General features: G+C 52.5%; 1 protein-coding gene across 1 annotated transcript; it reads right to left on the minus strand.

Moving 5' to 3' along the window:
* Nucleotides 1–5,228: 5,228 nt before the first annotated feature.
* Sema3g (semaphorin 3G) lies at nucleotides 5,229–16,381 on the minus strand. The gene is made up of 16 exons (XM_020173077.2): nucleotides 16,222–16,381; nucleotides 14,432–14,592; nucleotides 14,281–14,343; nucleotides 13,899–14,018; nucleotides 13,537–13,627; nucleotides 13,294–13,410; nucleotides 12,961–13,106; nucleotides 12,648–12,762; nucleotides 12,465–12,534; nucleotides 12,023–12,167; nucleotides 11,561–11,792; nucleotides 11,358–11,449; nucleotides 10,678–10,719; nucleotides 9,818–10,046; nucleotides 9,403–9,539; nucleotides 5,229–8,215 (listed from the first exon to the last, which is right to left on the minus strand). Exons 1-16 carry the CDS (start codon nucleotides 16,334–16,336, stop codon nucleotides 7,751–7,753), a joined length of 2,340 nt encoding a protein of 779 aa, XP_020028666.2. The 5' UTR covers nucleotides 16,337–16,381; the 3' UTR covers nucleotides 5,229–7,750.

A 16,381-nucleotide genomic window follows, 5' to 3' on the forward strand; every position in this document is an offset into this window, starting at 1 on the left:
CACTGATCACCTGGCTGAGATACTGTCTATCAGGTTTCTTCACTGTAAAGTTACTGTTTTCCCGCCTTTCCCTACTATACCTTTGGGAAAGAAGTGACTGTGCAGCCCACAATTAAGGAGGGGCAATTTAGGCACCCTTCTCTCAACATACATTATTGGGAATTCTTCTGGATGGGAGATTTACCTATTCTCTCCTACTTACTTGTTTATTCAACCATGTATTTATATCAGCACAGACTCATGGCAATAAATACTATGCTTTGGGTTTCAGTCCAATACTACTTTATTTTATTTGACTATTTCCAGCTTTGGCCATTGGGTGTTCCTGTGTCCTTTTCATACATCCCTATCATTGTGTATTTTGTTTTGTGTTTGAGCACTTACTTATTTTTTGGCACTATACAATGTCCCAAGCTTATCTTGTATATTTCAAAGATCTGTTTTCAGAATGGGTGTGTTTATTAGAATTAACTACTCTCTCATAACTTAGGACCCAGAATAAATACTTCACTTGGACAGGATAGGAATAAATGTTAAATAAAAATTCCCCAAAACATCTGCTCCCCTTCCTCTGATTCTTACCTTTCCTGAAGCCACAGCTGAGGCCATAAATCTCAGAATTTCCTTCTTTCCTCTCTGCTCAACTCCTCTCTTTCTTATCAATTTGACTGTTTTCAAATGTTTGCCTTCCTCTCCTTCCCATAACCAGTGCTCAGCTCAGATCTTCACAAAACTACTGCAAGAGCTTCTGTCTGCACAGATTTCTATGTCCACTTCACTGACACATCTACCCTTTTCTCTTCTGCTGGTTACCATAAAATGTGCTGGCTTTTTGCTTAGGATGACTCTACTGAGATTGGCATCTGTGGCCTTCTGCAAATAGAGCCCTGTACAGCTGCATCTCCCAGGAACCCCACCCATGGGCATTCTGCCCTGGCTACACTGAAATATTGTCTCGGGCTTAGAATCCTCAGTCTGTTGAACACAGCATAATCACCATCTCTTTATCTCTGGGCATTCTCTTTTGTCCTCTGCTTGTATAGCCCATGTCATTCTCTGTGAGCCCTACAATTGTGGCTCTGTCTCTCCTGCCAGATTAGAAGACTCTTAAGGCAAGGACCTGTCTCTCTTACTAACCTTTCTTCCGCTCATTATGCCTAGTCCAAAACCCCACCTTCAGAGGCAGTTGGATCTACTGGCCCCATAGATGTGCTCTTGAATGCTCTATTCATATATGCCTGTTATTTTACTACCAAACACCAGAGGGCACTGTTGACAAAGGAGATGGTAAATCCTTGGGCCTGGAAAACAGAATGGCTGATGAAAAGCTTACTTTTGTTTTGGGATTGCATAGCATTCATTGCTTCTCGCTTGTTCTAAATGCATTTGTTTGAGTTTATTCATGAGTTGTATTTTATTGGGTTTATAAATTAATATAAAAGCCACTAATGACATTTCCACCACAGGTCAAATCCTCAAACAATCCTAATAGTTTCTCCAGACCCAAAGTGGCTCTCTTAATCCTAGTTACCCTCCCTGCCACCAAAAATGGTGACTTCCAATCCCAAGGGGAATATGTGATATGGTTCTAATCCTCTTCTTCCCTGCCCTCCTACTAGATACTCAAACACATACACACACATGCACACACACATGCACACACACACACTTGCACATAAACACACACAAAAACACCCTTGCTCTTTGCCTTTACTAGCAAACCCTCTCTGGGGTCTCTGAGCACTGAGACAGCATGAGGCCTGGATGGAAGTGGTGAAGCCCAGGAGCCCCTCCCCCTGTTTTCAGTATAATTGGCTTCTTGACCCTGACCTGCATGCATTCCCTGATAAACAGGAAGGCATCCCGCCATCCGTGTCCATTCCTCTCAGAGCATCTGAGACCCATCTGAGCCATCAAAGCCATCTCCAGTCCCCAGGAGCATACTGAAGGGGACACCAGCCTCACTAAAACAATCCCCCATTGTGTTCTATCCCTTGGAAATCATGGATTTGTAAACAGGCGCTTACATTTAGACAGATCCTGCCCTGGCTTTGTGCTAGGGTGTTGTTTTTTCTTCCTTGAACAATGTCCTTTCCAGTAGGACCAACCGTTCACACCATTGTCTGGGACCCTTGGACTACAGGAAACAGCGCCAGATTCTTATCAGTTAAGGGGGGTTGAGGTGGTGTGGAGTGAATGATGAGATCATGGCATCCATAAAGCAAGCTGTTTGTCTGATACGTCATTCTTTTATACCTATATCTGTGGGAACAGAGCCTAACAACTTGCCCTCCCAACAGGCCAATCTAGGCTTCAGGTGTCCCTAGTACAGTCCCCTTCATTTAATAACAGACACCTGGATTCCGCTCTAAGCCTCTGTTGATTCACTTTGCCCACAACTGTCCTCCAGCCCTGGTTGTCCCTCTCTGCCCAGTGGGATACTTGTGGCAGTGAAATGGCACCAGTGGATGGATTAGGGTGCATTCTGATCATCTTCCTCCTGGGAGAAAGAGGTCAAAACTGGTCATCTGAGACCCTGTCAGCAGAGTCCATAAGTGCAGGCTACTCACTGGCTGCTGGAAGCCTGGCACAGGAATTGAGCCTAGCATTCTTTACAAGGCCTCCCTGGAGACTTTGCAGCTGTTCCCATTCCTGGTGGAAAAGGATTTTTTTTTTTTAAAGGCTGCATTGAGGAACTAGAAGTTTCCTTAATGAAACTCCAGCTGGGAAAGTGAAAGTCTTCATTAGCATGCAGCCTCTAAGGAAGAGGAGTCCAGCATGGCAAAGATGGGTGGGTGTTGAGAAGTGGGCACAGGGCCACCACTGTCTTGCCTCATCTTCCCTATACCAGAAAGGGTGGGTAAATCCGGAAGAGGAGCCAGGGTGGGGACCCAACAATCCCCAGGCTTCTTATCAGCTATCACGTCTAAATCTAGCCCTGCCCACTCCTTTCTTTCCAAGTTTGTAGCCTTAGAAAACTCTGGAGATTTGCTCTTGATGTGTGTTGAACTTCCTCCTTATGGAATCCTCTGCAGCCAAGGACTTGGGTGAGGCTGGATGGATCCTTAACTCAGATGGAAACAGGACTATTTCTGAGCAACAATCTAATTCTAAGATGTGGCTGACCAGAGAAGCCTCAGTTTGCTGGACTGGCAGAAACATGTGAAATGGTCCTCTGGAGTTGCAGCCAGAGCCCCTGCCAGTCTAAGAGAAGACAGCCTGGCAGGAGACAGGCCAGGCTCCTGGTGGCTACTACATACCCACTCCTCCAATCCAGATTCTAGGGGTGTCTAGGACCTGAACCGAGATTAGCTAAATGAAAGGGGAGCACTTGAGATAGTAAAAAGGGTTGTTTTCTTCCCTTATTCTGACCCCTCCCTGCCAACCACCCTTCCTGAGACATTCTGCTGTTGGATTGCAGGACAGTTGCAGACCTGGGATGAATCCTAGCCCCCACTCACACAAATACAGAGGACCATGTCAGACACAGGCAACTCCAGGAGGCTAGTGAGACAAACAGGCTGAGGGTGGCAAGATGGTAGCCAGAAGCACAGCAGAGTCTAGGCCCAAGTGTTGGTAAACCAGTGGCTTGGCAATCCTGTCCCTGGAATAGCAGATACTACTCTGGTGAAGGCCACAGGAAACCAAGATGTGACTGACATCTGGGAGGTCAGGACCTCCAGTGTTTACAGGCTTGGGGGGCAGAGATTAACAAATTAATCTCATGTGTTATAAGGGAAGGAATTAGTCTAACCACAGTTTTCCAAAATGTGCTCTACAGAATATTAGAAACATGAGTTGTTAGCTGCTTCATGGCAGAAAAAGAGATAGAGGATCAAATGTTTTGGAGAATCATACAGCACCATAGTAAGCATGTAGATTAGTGAGAGACCACAAAAAGACTTCTCAGGGCCTTCACAGAGCAGGCAAACAGGCAGTCCACATATCTGTGGGGTCCAAGGATACAGAAATCCTGGAATCTAACCATGAAAACCACGAGATGGTAGAGGATTTCCTGGGACTACCAGTTCAGGGAACAGCATTTTAAAAATACTTGACTAGTCTCTTTGTCTCAGCCACTCTCTAGTTCTAAACCTGTTCTAGAAATCATGAACAGAAGCCCAGAGACAAGGGGAAGTATGAAACTTAGAGGAAAAAGCTGCAAGAGGAAGATAGAGAGAGGGTGAAATTGTGAAGCAGGAAATAGAACTCAAGATGGGAGGTGGGAGGGGGAGTGGGGTCAGGGAGAAATCTTGGGAGCATGTGCAGCAGCGTTAGCTGAGAGCAGAGACATTGGGCTGCCACAGGGAGAGTAGCATTCGAGGGGAGAAGGGTTGTGGGGGCCACACTTATGCAACCTGCCAAGCCAGTGCCAAGTGGGTACAATGATGATGACTCTCAGTCGGTGGGGATAATGGCTTGGGGTGGGGTAGCAGGGCTTCTGAGTCTGTCAGGTCTGGGTGTTTGTGATGGGGACAAAGGGGTAAAAGGAGGGGCCTGGCTCCAGGGCCTGCAACAAGATGGACCTGATAACTGACTTGTTCTGTTAAGCTCCCTGGGCTATGGTATAGCCCACTCAAGCAAGAGGCCTAGGACCATCTCTCTAAGAATATTGATTGATGTCTCCCTCATCTTTGAAGTGCTCCTGTGGTTTTCCCGTCTCCCTCTAGTACCAGTGGAGTCTGCTTTTTGGGCAGGGGTCATGATGTCACTGGGGACTTGGGGGCCATGGTCAGAGGGCCTTCTGAGTATGCCCAGTAGCTCCAATTCTCAGAGCCTCCCCTCCTCCCGAGAAGCTGCGGCCCCCACAGCACAGCATAGCCCAGTCATGAGCTGGGTGACCTTAATATACATTGGCATGTGGCTTGGGATGAAGGAGGAACCAGGCTAAGTGTTGCTGTTAATGTCAAGTGTTATTAAAAAAAAAAAAAAAAAGGAGTAGAGTTGCCTACGTGCCTGGCTGCCCTTTGCCAGCATTTTCCTCTTTTCTGGTTCAAGATCCTCCTGACATTCCAAGAAGGTCAATTTTATAAGCCCTCAGGACAGGATTTTCCTAATTTAATGAGCAATCTCAGTTTCATAGACAAAGCCCTCTAACTCCTTCCTTCCCCTGCTACCCATCTCCCTCCCTTCTAGAAAAATACCACCCAGGGTGACCTCTGACCTTCCCTCTCAGAACAGATGGGGCAGGCCCCCCTTCTCCAGCTCATATAGATAGCATCAATCAATTTACAAGATACAATAATTGTGTAATTATGTGATATAAATATTAACTTCATCCCTTTCCTGGTAGACTCTGCCCTCCTCACCAATGTTCAGGGCAACCATGACAATAAAAATATCAATAGCAATAACAAGAAGTATGATTTGAAGAGAGAGAAACCACAAGACCAATCTCAAAAATACAAACATGAAGTAGAATTTACACATACATTGATGGCATTTCCAGGAGTTAATAACACACAGCACCATGGGGAGGATGGCAGTTGATAGAAGCTGTCTATATTTTCCCAGGGGTTAGATGCACATTGTTCAGGATCTATTTTCCTTCTTGTTCCATGTTCCAGGGTCATTTCCCCAGGGCCCTGTCTGGAGCTTGCCAAACCTGGGCCCAGTCCAAACCCACTGAGGGCTGGGTTGTCTCTTTCTGACTTCCCAGGGATAGAGGAGTGGCTCGGGCTGCAGCTCCGTCACCCTTTTCCTGGAGCTCAGCACTTTCTCTATCTCTCTCATCTCCTTAATTTCCCCTTCCCTTCTTCCCTCCAGCCCCCATCCTTCTCCTTTTCTCCTTTGCTTTCAGCCACTAATATCCCCAATCCTAAAGAGGAAGGATTCTTAAGGTGTTGTTAGGCTCATCTCCAGGCTTCTGTTGGTACAATCAAAGGGAAAGAGGAGTGCTATTTCAGATCCCAGTACTCTAGGGGTGTCAGGATGGGGAAGATAAAACCCAAAACACTCAGGTTTGGGTTTCAGTGAGGCAAGAGGCCTGGACTTGCTTTTTATCTTTTTTTCCCCCTCTTCCTTTTTTCTTCCTCTTGATTTTTTAAAGGAGAGAATCTCAAACTTCTGTTTTCTCCCTCTGTCAGTTTAGTGCATCACAACTTGTCTAAGTACAGACTGGGAACAACTTCATTTAATTGTCCTCCTCCCCCTCTGTGCTCCTCTGCCCTCCCCCCACCCCAAAAGAAAAAAACTGCTGATGGCAAAAACACCTCCCCTACAGCCTAGGCAAAATTGACCTGGCCACCCAGCCTCACCCACAAACCAGCAGGCTTTACAGATTTTAGCAGCTTTTTTCTTCCATGTTTTTTTCCCCTAAAAGAAAAAAAGGCCTAGAAGGAGAGATGAAAGAAAGAAAGAAGGAAGGAAGGAAGGAAGGAAGGAAGGAAGGAAGGAAGGAAGGAAGGAAGGAAGGAAGGAAGGAAGGAAAGAAGGAAGGAAGGAAGGAAGGAAGGAAGGAAGGAAGGAAGGAAGGAAGGAAGGAAGGAAAGGAAAGAAAGAAAGAAAGAGAGAGAAAGAAAGACAGAAAGAAAGAAAGAAAGAAAGAGAAGAAAGACTTTGTAAATGAACCATCCATGCTCAACCCTATCTAGCAGAAAATACAGATTCTGGGGTTGGGAATATCTGGACTTCCCAATGGCTCCTGAACCAGTTGATGCCATTGTGAATCCTTTAGGACACCTGTTCCTGAGTCCATTAGCCCCTCTAAGAGGGTCTCCTATCCTCTCTCCATCTTGATAGCCTTTCAGTTCTCTGTGGCCCTGGACAAAGCCCTGGATCCTTATCCTAATCCTGATTACTCACCACAGCTCTCAGAGCCTCTACATTCCTTCACTCCCAGGGCTGGGGTGGGCCTGCACTGCATACCCCAGTGGGTTTGGAAAGACAACCACTCCTCCCACCCCATGCTTCTTCTAGGTCCTCTCTTTCCCTCTCTAGTCCACAGAGATGAAGGCCGGCATTGCCCTAGATCCTACCCCTCGTCTGCTCCCCAGCATGAGACCTTGATGATGAAGAGATGGGCATCTCAGCAAACCTGGCCTAACAGTTCAGAGCCTGGGGAAGGGACAGCAGGCTGTGAGACTACTCTCCCTGGTCTATAAAGTGGGACCCAAGGCTCAGAACACTTCCAGGTCCCAACAACCCATGCCTCTGTAATTGAGATGCAGAAGAGGTGGTGGGGAATAGCATGAAAGAGGGAAACTGTATCGCTGCTCTACCTTCTCAACGCCTCTACTTTCCCTCCCCAGCTCTGGACAGGGTAGGTTCTTCTTAACAGGTACTAGCGTAAGAGGCCACTTCTACGCTCCTCTGGCTGACTGAGCGCCCCTGCCTAGATAACTCCTTAGAGCTACCCACACACCCATTCTGAAGGTCACTCAGAATGGGCATTGTTCTGCACACTCTGGGAAAGAACCACCCAACCCTCTTGCCTCTGGGTACAACCGGAAATGTTCTCCGGGAGCCAGGCCATCTCTGAGAACAAATAGCAGGCCCTTTGGGACTGCCAGTGGCCAGAGGTGCCAGCTCCAGCCTGGAACTCAGAGCCCAGAGAGTGGCAGAAATCAGGTTTCAGGTACAGGGCCCCTCCCTCAGATCCTCAGTCTTGCCTATGAGTGGCAGACACTTCCATCTCTCAGAGGCAATCAGGCATCCTGGCCCACCTCTGCCCTAGCTGGATGGGTGGGAGATGCTGGGGGCTGCTGCTGGGTCCCCCAGCCCAGCCTGATCACCCCCTCCTAAGCCCTCTCTATGCGGCCTCCACCTCCCGGGGCGTCCGATTGCGCTCAGCCTGCACCCGGCTCTTCACCTTCTTGCGCAGCTCCAGGCCTGCCCAGCTCTTGCCTTTGGCCTGCTTCCCCCGGCTCCGGAAGAAGCCTGAGTGCTCCCCAACGCCCCTACACCACACACGCTCACAGTACTCATCAACCTGGGGCAGGCTGGAGAAGCCAATAAGTTGTAGGATGTCCTTATACCAAGCTTTAGGTGGGGCAGAGGCTGGACCTCCCCAGGCTGAGGACTCCTCTGGTCTTGGCTCCCGAGGGAACAGGCTATTCAGCTGTGTGGCTGCAATCACCTCCAGAGCCAGACGGACCACAGTCTGGGAGAAACCACGCTCCAGCGTTGTGCAGGTGTAGGTACCTGCATCAAGGCGGCTGAGCCTACGGAACAGCAGCCCCTGCTCTGTTTGCAGGATACGCTCATCTGTTTTTACCTGTCAGGCAATCGGGAGAATAGAGGGGACATAAGATTGTCATCCTTGGGCCCCATGCTTGGGCACTTCCTCTTGCCCATTCCTCCTTCCCAGGAAGGACCCAGCAGCTTGGCAGGTTTGGCTTCTAGACTGTAAGCTAAATGCAGGTAGGGCCTCACCTTCTCAGAGCCCAGGACAGGGACTGCAAAGGGGGTTTTTCAAAATTTTGAATGGCTGGTGTCTCCCCTAGTCAGAGCCCTAGGGCACCAATCTTGGCCTTAGAGAGCCCTGGCACACATACCCAGGGAGCACACACACACACACCAGCCACGTTGGTCCTTCTCTGTCTTGGTATGCCCTGATCACTCCCACAGTGCGAGGCTCCCAGACACAGCCTGGGATGGGCTAAGTGCCTACTTCAGTGTAAGAGGCAGGGGACAGCTGTGCTCCAACCCATCTCTCTGAGTCTAGTCTGGGCTTTAGTCTGTGCATTTGTGTGCTGAGGGTGGACTGCTTGGGTGGTTAATGTTGTGTAATTTCATCTTGCTGTTCCTCCTACCCCAGGGAGTCTCCTCAGTGCCCAACCCAACAGCTGGCTCAAGTCTGGCCTCCCCCAGTTTTCAAGCTAGAGGGAGAGGCCCCCTGGCATCAACCCCCACCTTCTTCCTTATAGGAGAATGGTGCCTCGCTCTGCCTGATCCACTCCCAGCCCAAGGTCCCAGACTGAACCATCTCAGGGGTTGACAGGCCTTTCTGGGTCGGGGGAGGAGAGGGCCTGGGCAAATAACTGGTCTCCAGGAAGAAAAGGAAGAAATATAAGGTCAGAAATTGAAGATGGAGGGAGTGGAAGGGTGGGGAAGTCCAGTGAGCAGTGGTCAGGAACCCAGGTCTGGGGCAAAGGAAGACCAAGAAGCTCTGGGGAAGAGACCCCTTCAAAGTTGAGCCACATGTCTAAGCATGGGGAAGTGCTGGACTAGCCCAGACCCCATTTCTTCCCTTCCGTCTCTGCTACCCCACCCATCAGACTAGGGAAGCTTCAGCCACATCTGTCCTGGGCATTCCCAGAGGCAGAAATAGGGGCGGCTCTTCCTAGGCCGCCTAGGAGCCTAATATGCACTTTTCTCAGGTTGATCTTGGTGATTCCTCCCAGGGCTCAAAGTTTGGGATTCAAGGAGGGAGGTGGAACCAGAAGAAGGGTCTTCACTCACCAGGTCAGCCCTCTCATCCTCTGGCCTCTGCAAGAACCAGCGCACAGAAGCCTGGGGAGACTTGGGCAGGCACTCCAGGATGGTGCTGTTGTGCTCCATGCCATAGACCCTGGTGGCCACCAGTCCTGACGCCTCCTCTGCGTCAGAAAGGTCAGAAAGGTCTGGGTTGGCTCAGCTAAGAAACTATGGGACCCAGGTCCTGGGGCCCACCAACTGACTCCACAGCCCACCAGTATGATAAGGACCTAGACATCCATCCACAAGCCAGTCTCTTTGCCCAAAGATCCTGCATCCATGCAGTGACTAGAGCTGCACAGATAGGGAAACTGAGGACTGTTTGTTACAACTGGATGGAGCTCAGGCCACAGGATAAGAGGGACCCTGTTAGTGCCCCCCCATACCTCCTACCACTCACCATCCTGGCTCTGGCCCAGACACTGCAGGGCAGGGTTGCCATGCCTGATGTCCTGCCTACGGAACCGTCGCTTGCTGGGGCTAGGGCGGTAGCGAGAACAGGAATCACCATCCCAGGCACAGTATGGGTCCCGGGCCAGGCAGCATTCGGCACAGGCACTGCCATAAGTCTCACACTGGTGCAGCTGCAGCTGGGCCACACCCAGCTGAGAGCCCACGTACAGCATTTGCTGGGGAGAAACACAGGCAGAGGCTGGGGTGAGCCTGAGCTTCACCAAGGAGCAGCTAGGCTCTCAACCCTCTGAGACTCCTGCCACTTTCAGGAAAGCTTCCAGAACCTCTTGGGTTCCTTCACAAAAATGAAGATGTTGATCACCTCGATCCTGTGCTAACATGTGGAGGGGGTGGGATGGGCCCCAAGTCTTTTCTCCAAGGGATCTGGGCCCTCCTTGCTACCCTCTACCCCAAGGCCTTTGTCTGACTGGCCTCTGACTTTAGAGGTGCACCTTGCTTTGAACAACCCCAGTACAAAAGTTAGAATACTTGTAATCTGCAAAAGGATACACAGCAGACCTCTAGAAAGTGGATCTCTTTTTTAAAATGTGGATTTTGTTTCCACACACGTCACCTCCCTTAGAAACTAGCTTTTGTGGAGTTCTCCTTATCCAAACAGTCTCATTTATTCCGCACCTCCCAGTTTTCACCCATGTGAGACTCAGCTCCCAGCTGGATGCAGTCCTTGGTTGTAGGGCCTACTCAGGCCTGCCTGGCATGACTCTCTAGCAGACTATGGCAGTGCCCAAGGAGGCTGTAGGTGGGGCAGAGGGGAGGAGGATGCAGGGGGACAGCAGCTGCTCTTACTCTTTTGACAGAAATCTCCATCTCCATGATGGGTGTTGGCACCTGGAGAAGGAGTAGGGTCTCAGTATGAGTGGATGGGACAAGAGTTTCCCCCACATCCCTGCTGTTAGCCTCCCTCAGCTCCTGGGTGGGAGCCACATGTATCCCAGTCTGGTCCAAACACCCCATGACAGCAAAGCTGGACAGTCTTTCCCAGACATTGGGCGACCAGAAAGGTCCCCTCATTCTGGCTGGCATCCAAGTAGGAAGCTTGGCTAAAAGCACAGAGACTCAGTGTCCCCTCACACAGCCATGGGAGGCAAGCACCCATGTCATGTTGGGACACAATAGTCTCCCAACATAGATGACCCCTGCCTGAATCTATAGAAGGGCTAACAGAATCACTGGAGATGTAAAATCTCAGCCACCTTTTCACTGCAACTTGAGGCAGTGAGGCTGTGTCAAGGGTGCTTGCCTTGGCAGTCACTCCCCGGGGAGCCCCAGGCACTTTCAGTCCACAGACTGCAGCTCCAGGTCCTCCAGTCATTCAGAAGCATCAGTGAGGCCTCTGCAGCAGTGTATGCCCAACTTTCAGCCCCACTCTTGGCTCTCTCCTGCTCCCCTGTCACCAGCCCCAGTCATGGGAGTGGGGCGGGGATGGAGTTGGGTGATGAGAGGATCTCCCACCAGCCCCTGCTCACCTTAAACACCTGGAGTTCCTCCAGAACCACCTCCTCAGGCTCAGCCAAAGCCCCTGCTTGGAGGGCCATGACCTTGAGCACAGAGCCTGAGTCTGGAACAGTGGAAAAAGGATGGGTCAGTGGGAGAAGGGGTAGCTCAGACCCCCCAATCTTCCCAGCCTGACCACACACACACACACACACACACACACACATCCTCCTACCTGTCCCCAGGAAGATGACATCATAGGTCCCGTCTTCAGCCTCAACACGATCCACCACAATCTGGCGCAGCTGCTGGGTCAGGTGAGTCTTGACCAGGACAGGGCGGCCATGCCGAGGCCGCACAGGCTGGAACATGAGTGGGTGGGCTCGAGCAAACTGCAGCACGTCATCCGGGTAGTCCTTGGTGCTGCCAAAGGGCCGTCCTGGCTGTGCAGTCATCTTGCTGGGACACTGCAGGCAGCAGCAAAGGGAGCACCTGAAATCCCTGGGGTGGCAAACCCCCACCAACCTATTTCCACCCCCATGTAGTAAAGGACCTCTTCTCCCACCACACCACCCTGCCCAAGCCTTCTGGGCAGCAGCTAGCACTGTGGTGGACTGCAAGTGCTCCCCGAGCTGCTAGAAGAGGAATCCCTCCTGGTATCTCTTAGGCCTCTGTTGCCTGGCTCAGGCACACTCACCACGCCAGGGCGGGGGAAGGGCACCTTGCCCCCATAGGGCCCCCACTGGTGCTGAGGACCATCTCGGTGGGCAAAGGGCCCGTTGAAGACCTCCCAGATATCCACCATGTGGTACACACAGATGGCAAAGCCCTGGAACACAGCACTGCAGAGGGCAGACAGGGACAGTCAGGCCGGGGTGACTGACATAGGCAGAAAAAGGGCAGGCTGGCTCCATAGGAGAGACAGAGGGTAACAGGTGCCTGCTACAAGCAGTGATTGGAACACAAGGACACAGAGGCAAAAAGCAAGAGAGGGAGACAAAGAATCAGAGTCACTGAATCAGAGACAAAGACAGGGACCCATCACAAGACTAGTCATGGAGGCAGAGGCTCAACAGAGAAGCCAGGAGTGCAGAGACAGGGCCAGAGATGACAGGGTACAGAGAGGTTGGTGTGCTCACCTGATGGTGCTGAACAGCGCATATATCTCGAGGCCTTTCCCTGACTTGGGCCACAACAGGAACACATCCTCTGGGATACAGAAGGGGACAGAGGCACTATGACTATGTCAATGACCCCATTCACCCATCAGCTCTGAGCCCTTCCCACTCCCAGCACCCAGGCCTGCCCAGCCATGCTCTTACCCAGCTGATCAAAGTGGGTCTCAGCACCACCAGGGCCAGGCACAGAGCAGACCAGCCTGGCCTTGAGAAAGGTGCTCCATTTGTTCACCAGCACCCGCTGGCCACCAGCATCATTCTAAGGTGGGGGAAGACCAGAGTCAGCCTTAGGCCCCACCAGGATGAGTCACACGTCCTCCTCCTCCACCCTCACCCATGGACGAGAGGTATGGATATCGGCTTTGCATCCTTGCCTCTGTTTCCCTACTGGGGGGAGGGGTTGGGAAAGGGGGTGTGGCAGGGGTCTGGGACCTCATCACCTCTTCACAGCTCTCACCACACAGACTCGTCCCACACGGCTGACTATGACATGGCCCAGGCCACCATCAGGTGATGGGACAGTCTCCGAGAAGAAGAAGTACACCTTATCATCGTCCTGGTCAGAGTTGTCAGCAATCCGTGCAGCCATCACAAACCGGGGGTCTGGGAAGGTGATGGGGGATAATGGGAGGGCTCACAGGGGCTCACAGAGGAGGGAGAGCTGCATGAGGACCCCCACTGGAGGCTGGAGGCCCACAAAATTACAGCAGCCTCTCCTCCCCATTCCAGCATCTCCTCCCCTGCCAATTCCAGAGCAGGTCCCAGCCAGCCTTGTCCTCCATTGCCTTACCATGCAGGAGGCTCTGGTCAGAGTCAGAACGCAGGGCCGTCCGGGGACCCCCACTTCGGAAGATCATGGCTTCTCGCCCCAGGAAGTCAGCAGTGAGACCTGTGTATAGCTCCCCACCTGGAGGGATATGGAGGGCAGAGTCAGGGGAGGAGGGCCAGGCTCGGCAGCCCAGCCTCATCCTTTCCCAGTGCCATAGGCCAGCTCCCACCTTCCCTTGTCCCATCCTGGCCTGGGATCACCCACCTACAAAGGTGCTGGCAAAAGGGTGACTGGGTTCGTGTGGGCATCGCCCACGGCCGCTCTCCACACTGCGAAGTTCCAGGTGGAGTACATGCTGTGAAGAGGAAAGGGAGAGGGAAGAGCATCACCTAGAAAAGAAGCACTAGCCCCCAAGGGGCAGTGGCCCTCCTTGCGTGCAGTGGGACAGTGGGGGGGGTGGGCAGAAGGCATCTTTATTCAGGGCCTCTCTAATGGGGTCAGCACCCCAGCACAAAGGCGCCTTTCAAGCCCCTGCCCCCTGCTCCTACCCAGACTCAATGGAAGTGTTCAGACAGTAGGAAGGAAAGGTCACTGTACAATCCTTCAAGAAGCTGGCCCCAGCTCACCTCCCCACGATGCCCGACTGTAATGAGAGCACAGATGGGCTGGAAGGCCCCGGTGCCACATGCCAACAAGTGGGTCCGGTTATGTGGCTGCAGTACCCGCACAAAGTTGGCACACTCCGTCTAGTAGGGAGAAGGAAGGGAGCAGAGGGGTGAGGGGGAACCTTGCAGTCTCCTTGGGCCACAAGGCTCAGCCCTGCATGGCCAATCCCCTCTGGGGAAGTAGGTGAGATGACATTCTTTCCAGACCTCTAAAACCTCAGAATCTGCTCCAAATGCCCCCTCCCCACACCGCCAGCCCCTGAGGGAGCAGCAGCAGTCTATCCTGGGGGTCAGGGCCTGAGGCAGACAAGATTGGGAAGCAGTCCCTCGCAACAGTACTCACCAAAGGATCTCGTCCCTTTCGAACACATTCTTCCCTCTGCCCTGGCTGTGGTGGCCACAGGACCTGAAACACATCCCAGTGTTCCCCTAGCCTCATAGCCTCAGTTTCCCCATCTGGAGGTACCCAGCTTTTCCCCATCAGTCCAGCTCACCTCCCGGGGGTCTGGCCATGCCTGGTCCAGCCTCAGAGAGTACAGAGCATCTCGGCCTCCCAGAAAGAGGCGGTCCCGATACTCATCAAGATACATGGTCCGGAGGTCCAAGGAGCCCCGGGGGCCCAGAAAGATGGCAGAGCGGTTGGCAGACAGGAGGTCTAGGAGGGAGCAGAAGGAGTCAGGTCAGGACCTGCTGTTCAGCCTACTTCCCCAGCCAAGGAGTGGAGATAGAGGGTTCCAGCTGTTCTTTTACCCGCCCCCCCCACACGCACATCTGGAAAATGTTTCTAACCACAGGGCTTCTGGAAGACTTTCGGGACATGGCTCCCGGGGGCAAGTAGGACAGGATGCTCTGAGAGCCCAACCGCTACTCAGCCTACCCTAGGACCTACCTCCAATCCTTTTTTAACCATGGGTGAGGGTGCTGGGGATCGAACCCAGGGCCTCCTGCATGCCTGGCAAGCATTCTGCAACTGCTAACCTCCTCCATATTCTTCAGCCCCTTGATCTTTCGGACAACTTCTTCCCTATCCTGTCTGTGCCCTGCCCAGTCCCAAGGAAGATGGCCCCACTGGCAGAGATCAGAGTGGCAAGCCTGACAAAATGCTTGGCAAGCAGAGAGAAAGGTAGGGGAATCTGAACAGGGAGCAAGGCTGACTGTTGGAGAGGTGGACAGGCAGGGGAGAGTGCACTCATCAGAGGGAACACTTGGCAAGGGCCTAGGTCCAGGGCAGGCCAGATGTGGCCAGCTTCAGCCTCCACCTCAGGGTTGTGACCAAAAAGGATTTTCTCCCCTGTGGACATTGCCCATCCAGGCAGATTGTTCTAGGGACAGTGGTCCCAAGAGTTGAAAATCCTGACATGGGTCCATGGGTTTGGCTAGAGAGGTGGAGGTGATGGGCCAGCAAGGGACAGTAGGAGGACGTGGCAAGAAGGGGGTGCCCAGAATATCCTGTCTTTCCCAATGGGATCGTCTCAACCCAGCCTCCACTCTACCCCCAAATTCATCAATAGCTTCTTCCGGGAAGCTTTCCTTGGTTGATAGTCCCTTTGGGATCCTTCCCTATTACTTCTTCTAGTAGCCTGACCTCCCCACAAAACCACAGCTCCTAAGATAGGACCCCCGTTCTCCTTCAGACTCTCTATATATGGAGAAATGTCTCCTCTTTAGAATCTCCACAGGAGACTTGTTCCCCATCCCCTGATTGGGGATCCCAGATTACCCCTCCTTTCCCCATGGACCATCAGAGGAAACAGCACCACGCAGCTGGGTGAGGAGACAGAATAACCCCAAGTCCCTAGAGTGGCAGAGAAGGAGGTTGAATTCTGCCTGGGCTTCAGGGTGGAGGGAGGGTGATAAAGTCATCTTAGGTAGAGGGCTGGAAGAGGTGGGGGAGGCTCTTCCCCTCCCTGTGGCTCCTGACCAGAGGAACAGGTTGCTGCCCACTCACCCACTGTCTGGCCCCCTCCCCATCTCTGTGCCCCATTATTGAGGTCTCTGAGAGTGTCCATCTGTCCCCTCCCTTTTTAGTAGCTCTTTGGGTTCTCCCTCTGTGTCTCTATCTCCCGGCTCCATGCTGGTTATGGCTTTCAGGAGACCCTCCCCTCCCCTCAGTTATCCCCAACACCGTCCTGGGTCTGAGCAGGAAGCCTTTCCCAAGGGCTGTGCGGGGGACCTTGCTCCACCCTCTCCTGCTGGCAGGACAGACGGCCCCGGCAGGCTGGGGGGATGTCTGGAGCCAGGACACCCAGGGAAATGCACATGAACAGGGTAGATGGGTCAGTACCTCGGTAGGAGAGCCGCAAGCGGGGCACGCTGGAGCTGGGGCTGGGGCTGGGGCTGCCCCCAGGGAGCAAGAGGCCCCCCAGAAAGCAGCAGAAGGCCCACGCGGAGAGGGCCATGCTGGGGACAGGGAGCCACCCTCCGGTCCCGCTGCTGGCTGTAGT

The sequence above is a fragment of the Castor canadensis genome, chromosome 10, assembly GCF_047511655.1.
Source record: "Castor canadensis chromosome 10, mCasCan1.hap1v2, whole genome shotgun sequence".
Lineage (NCBI taxonomy): Eukaryota > Metazoa > Chordata > Mammalia > Rodentia > Castoridae > Castor > Castor canadensis.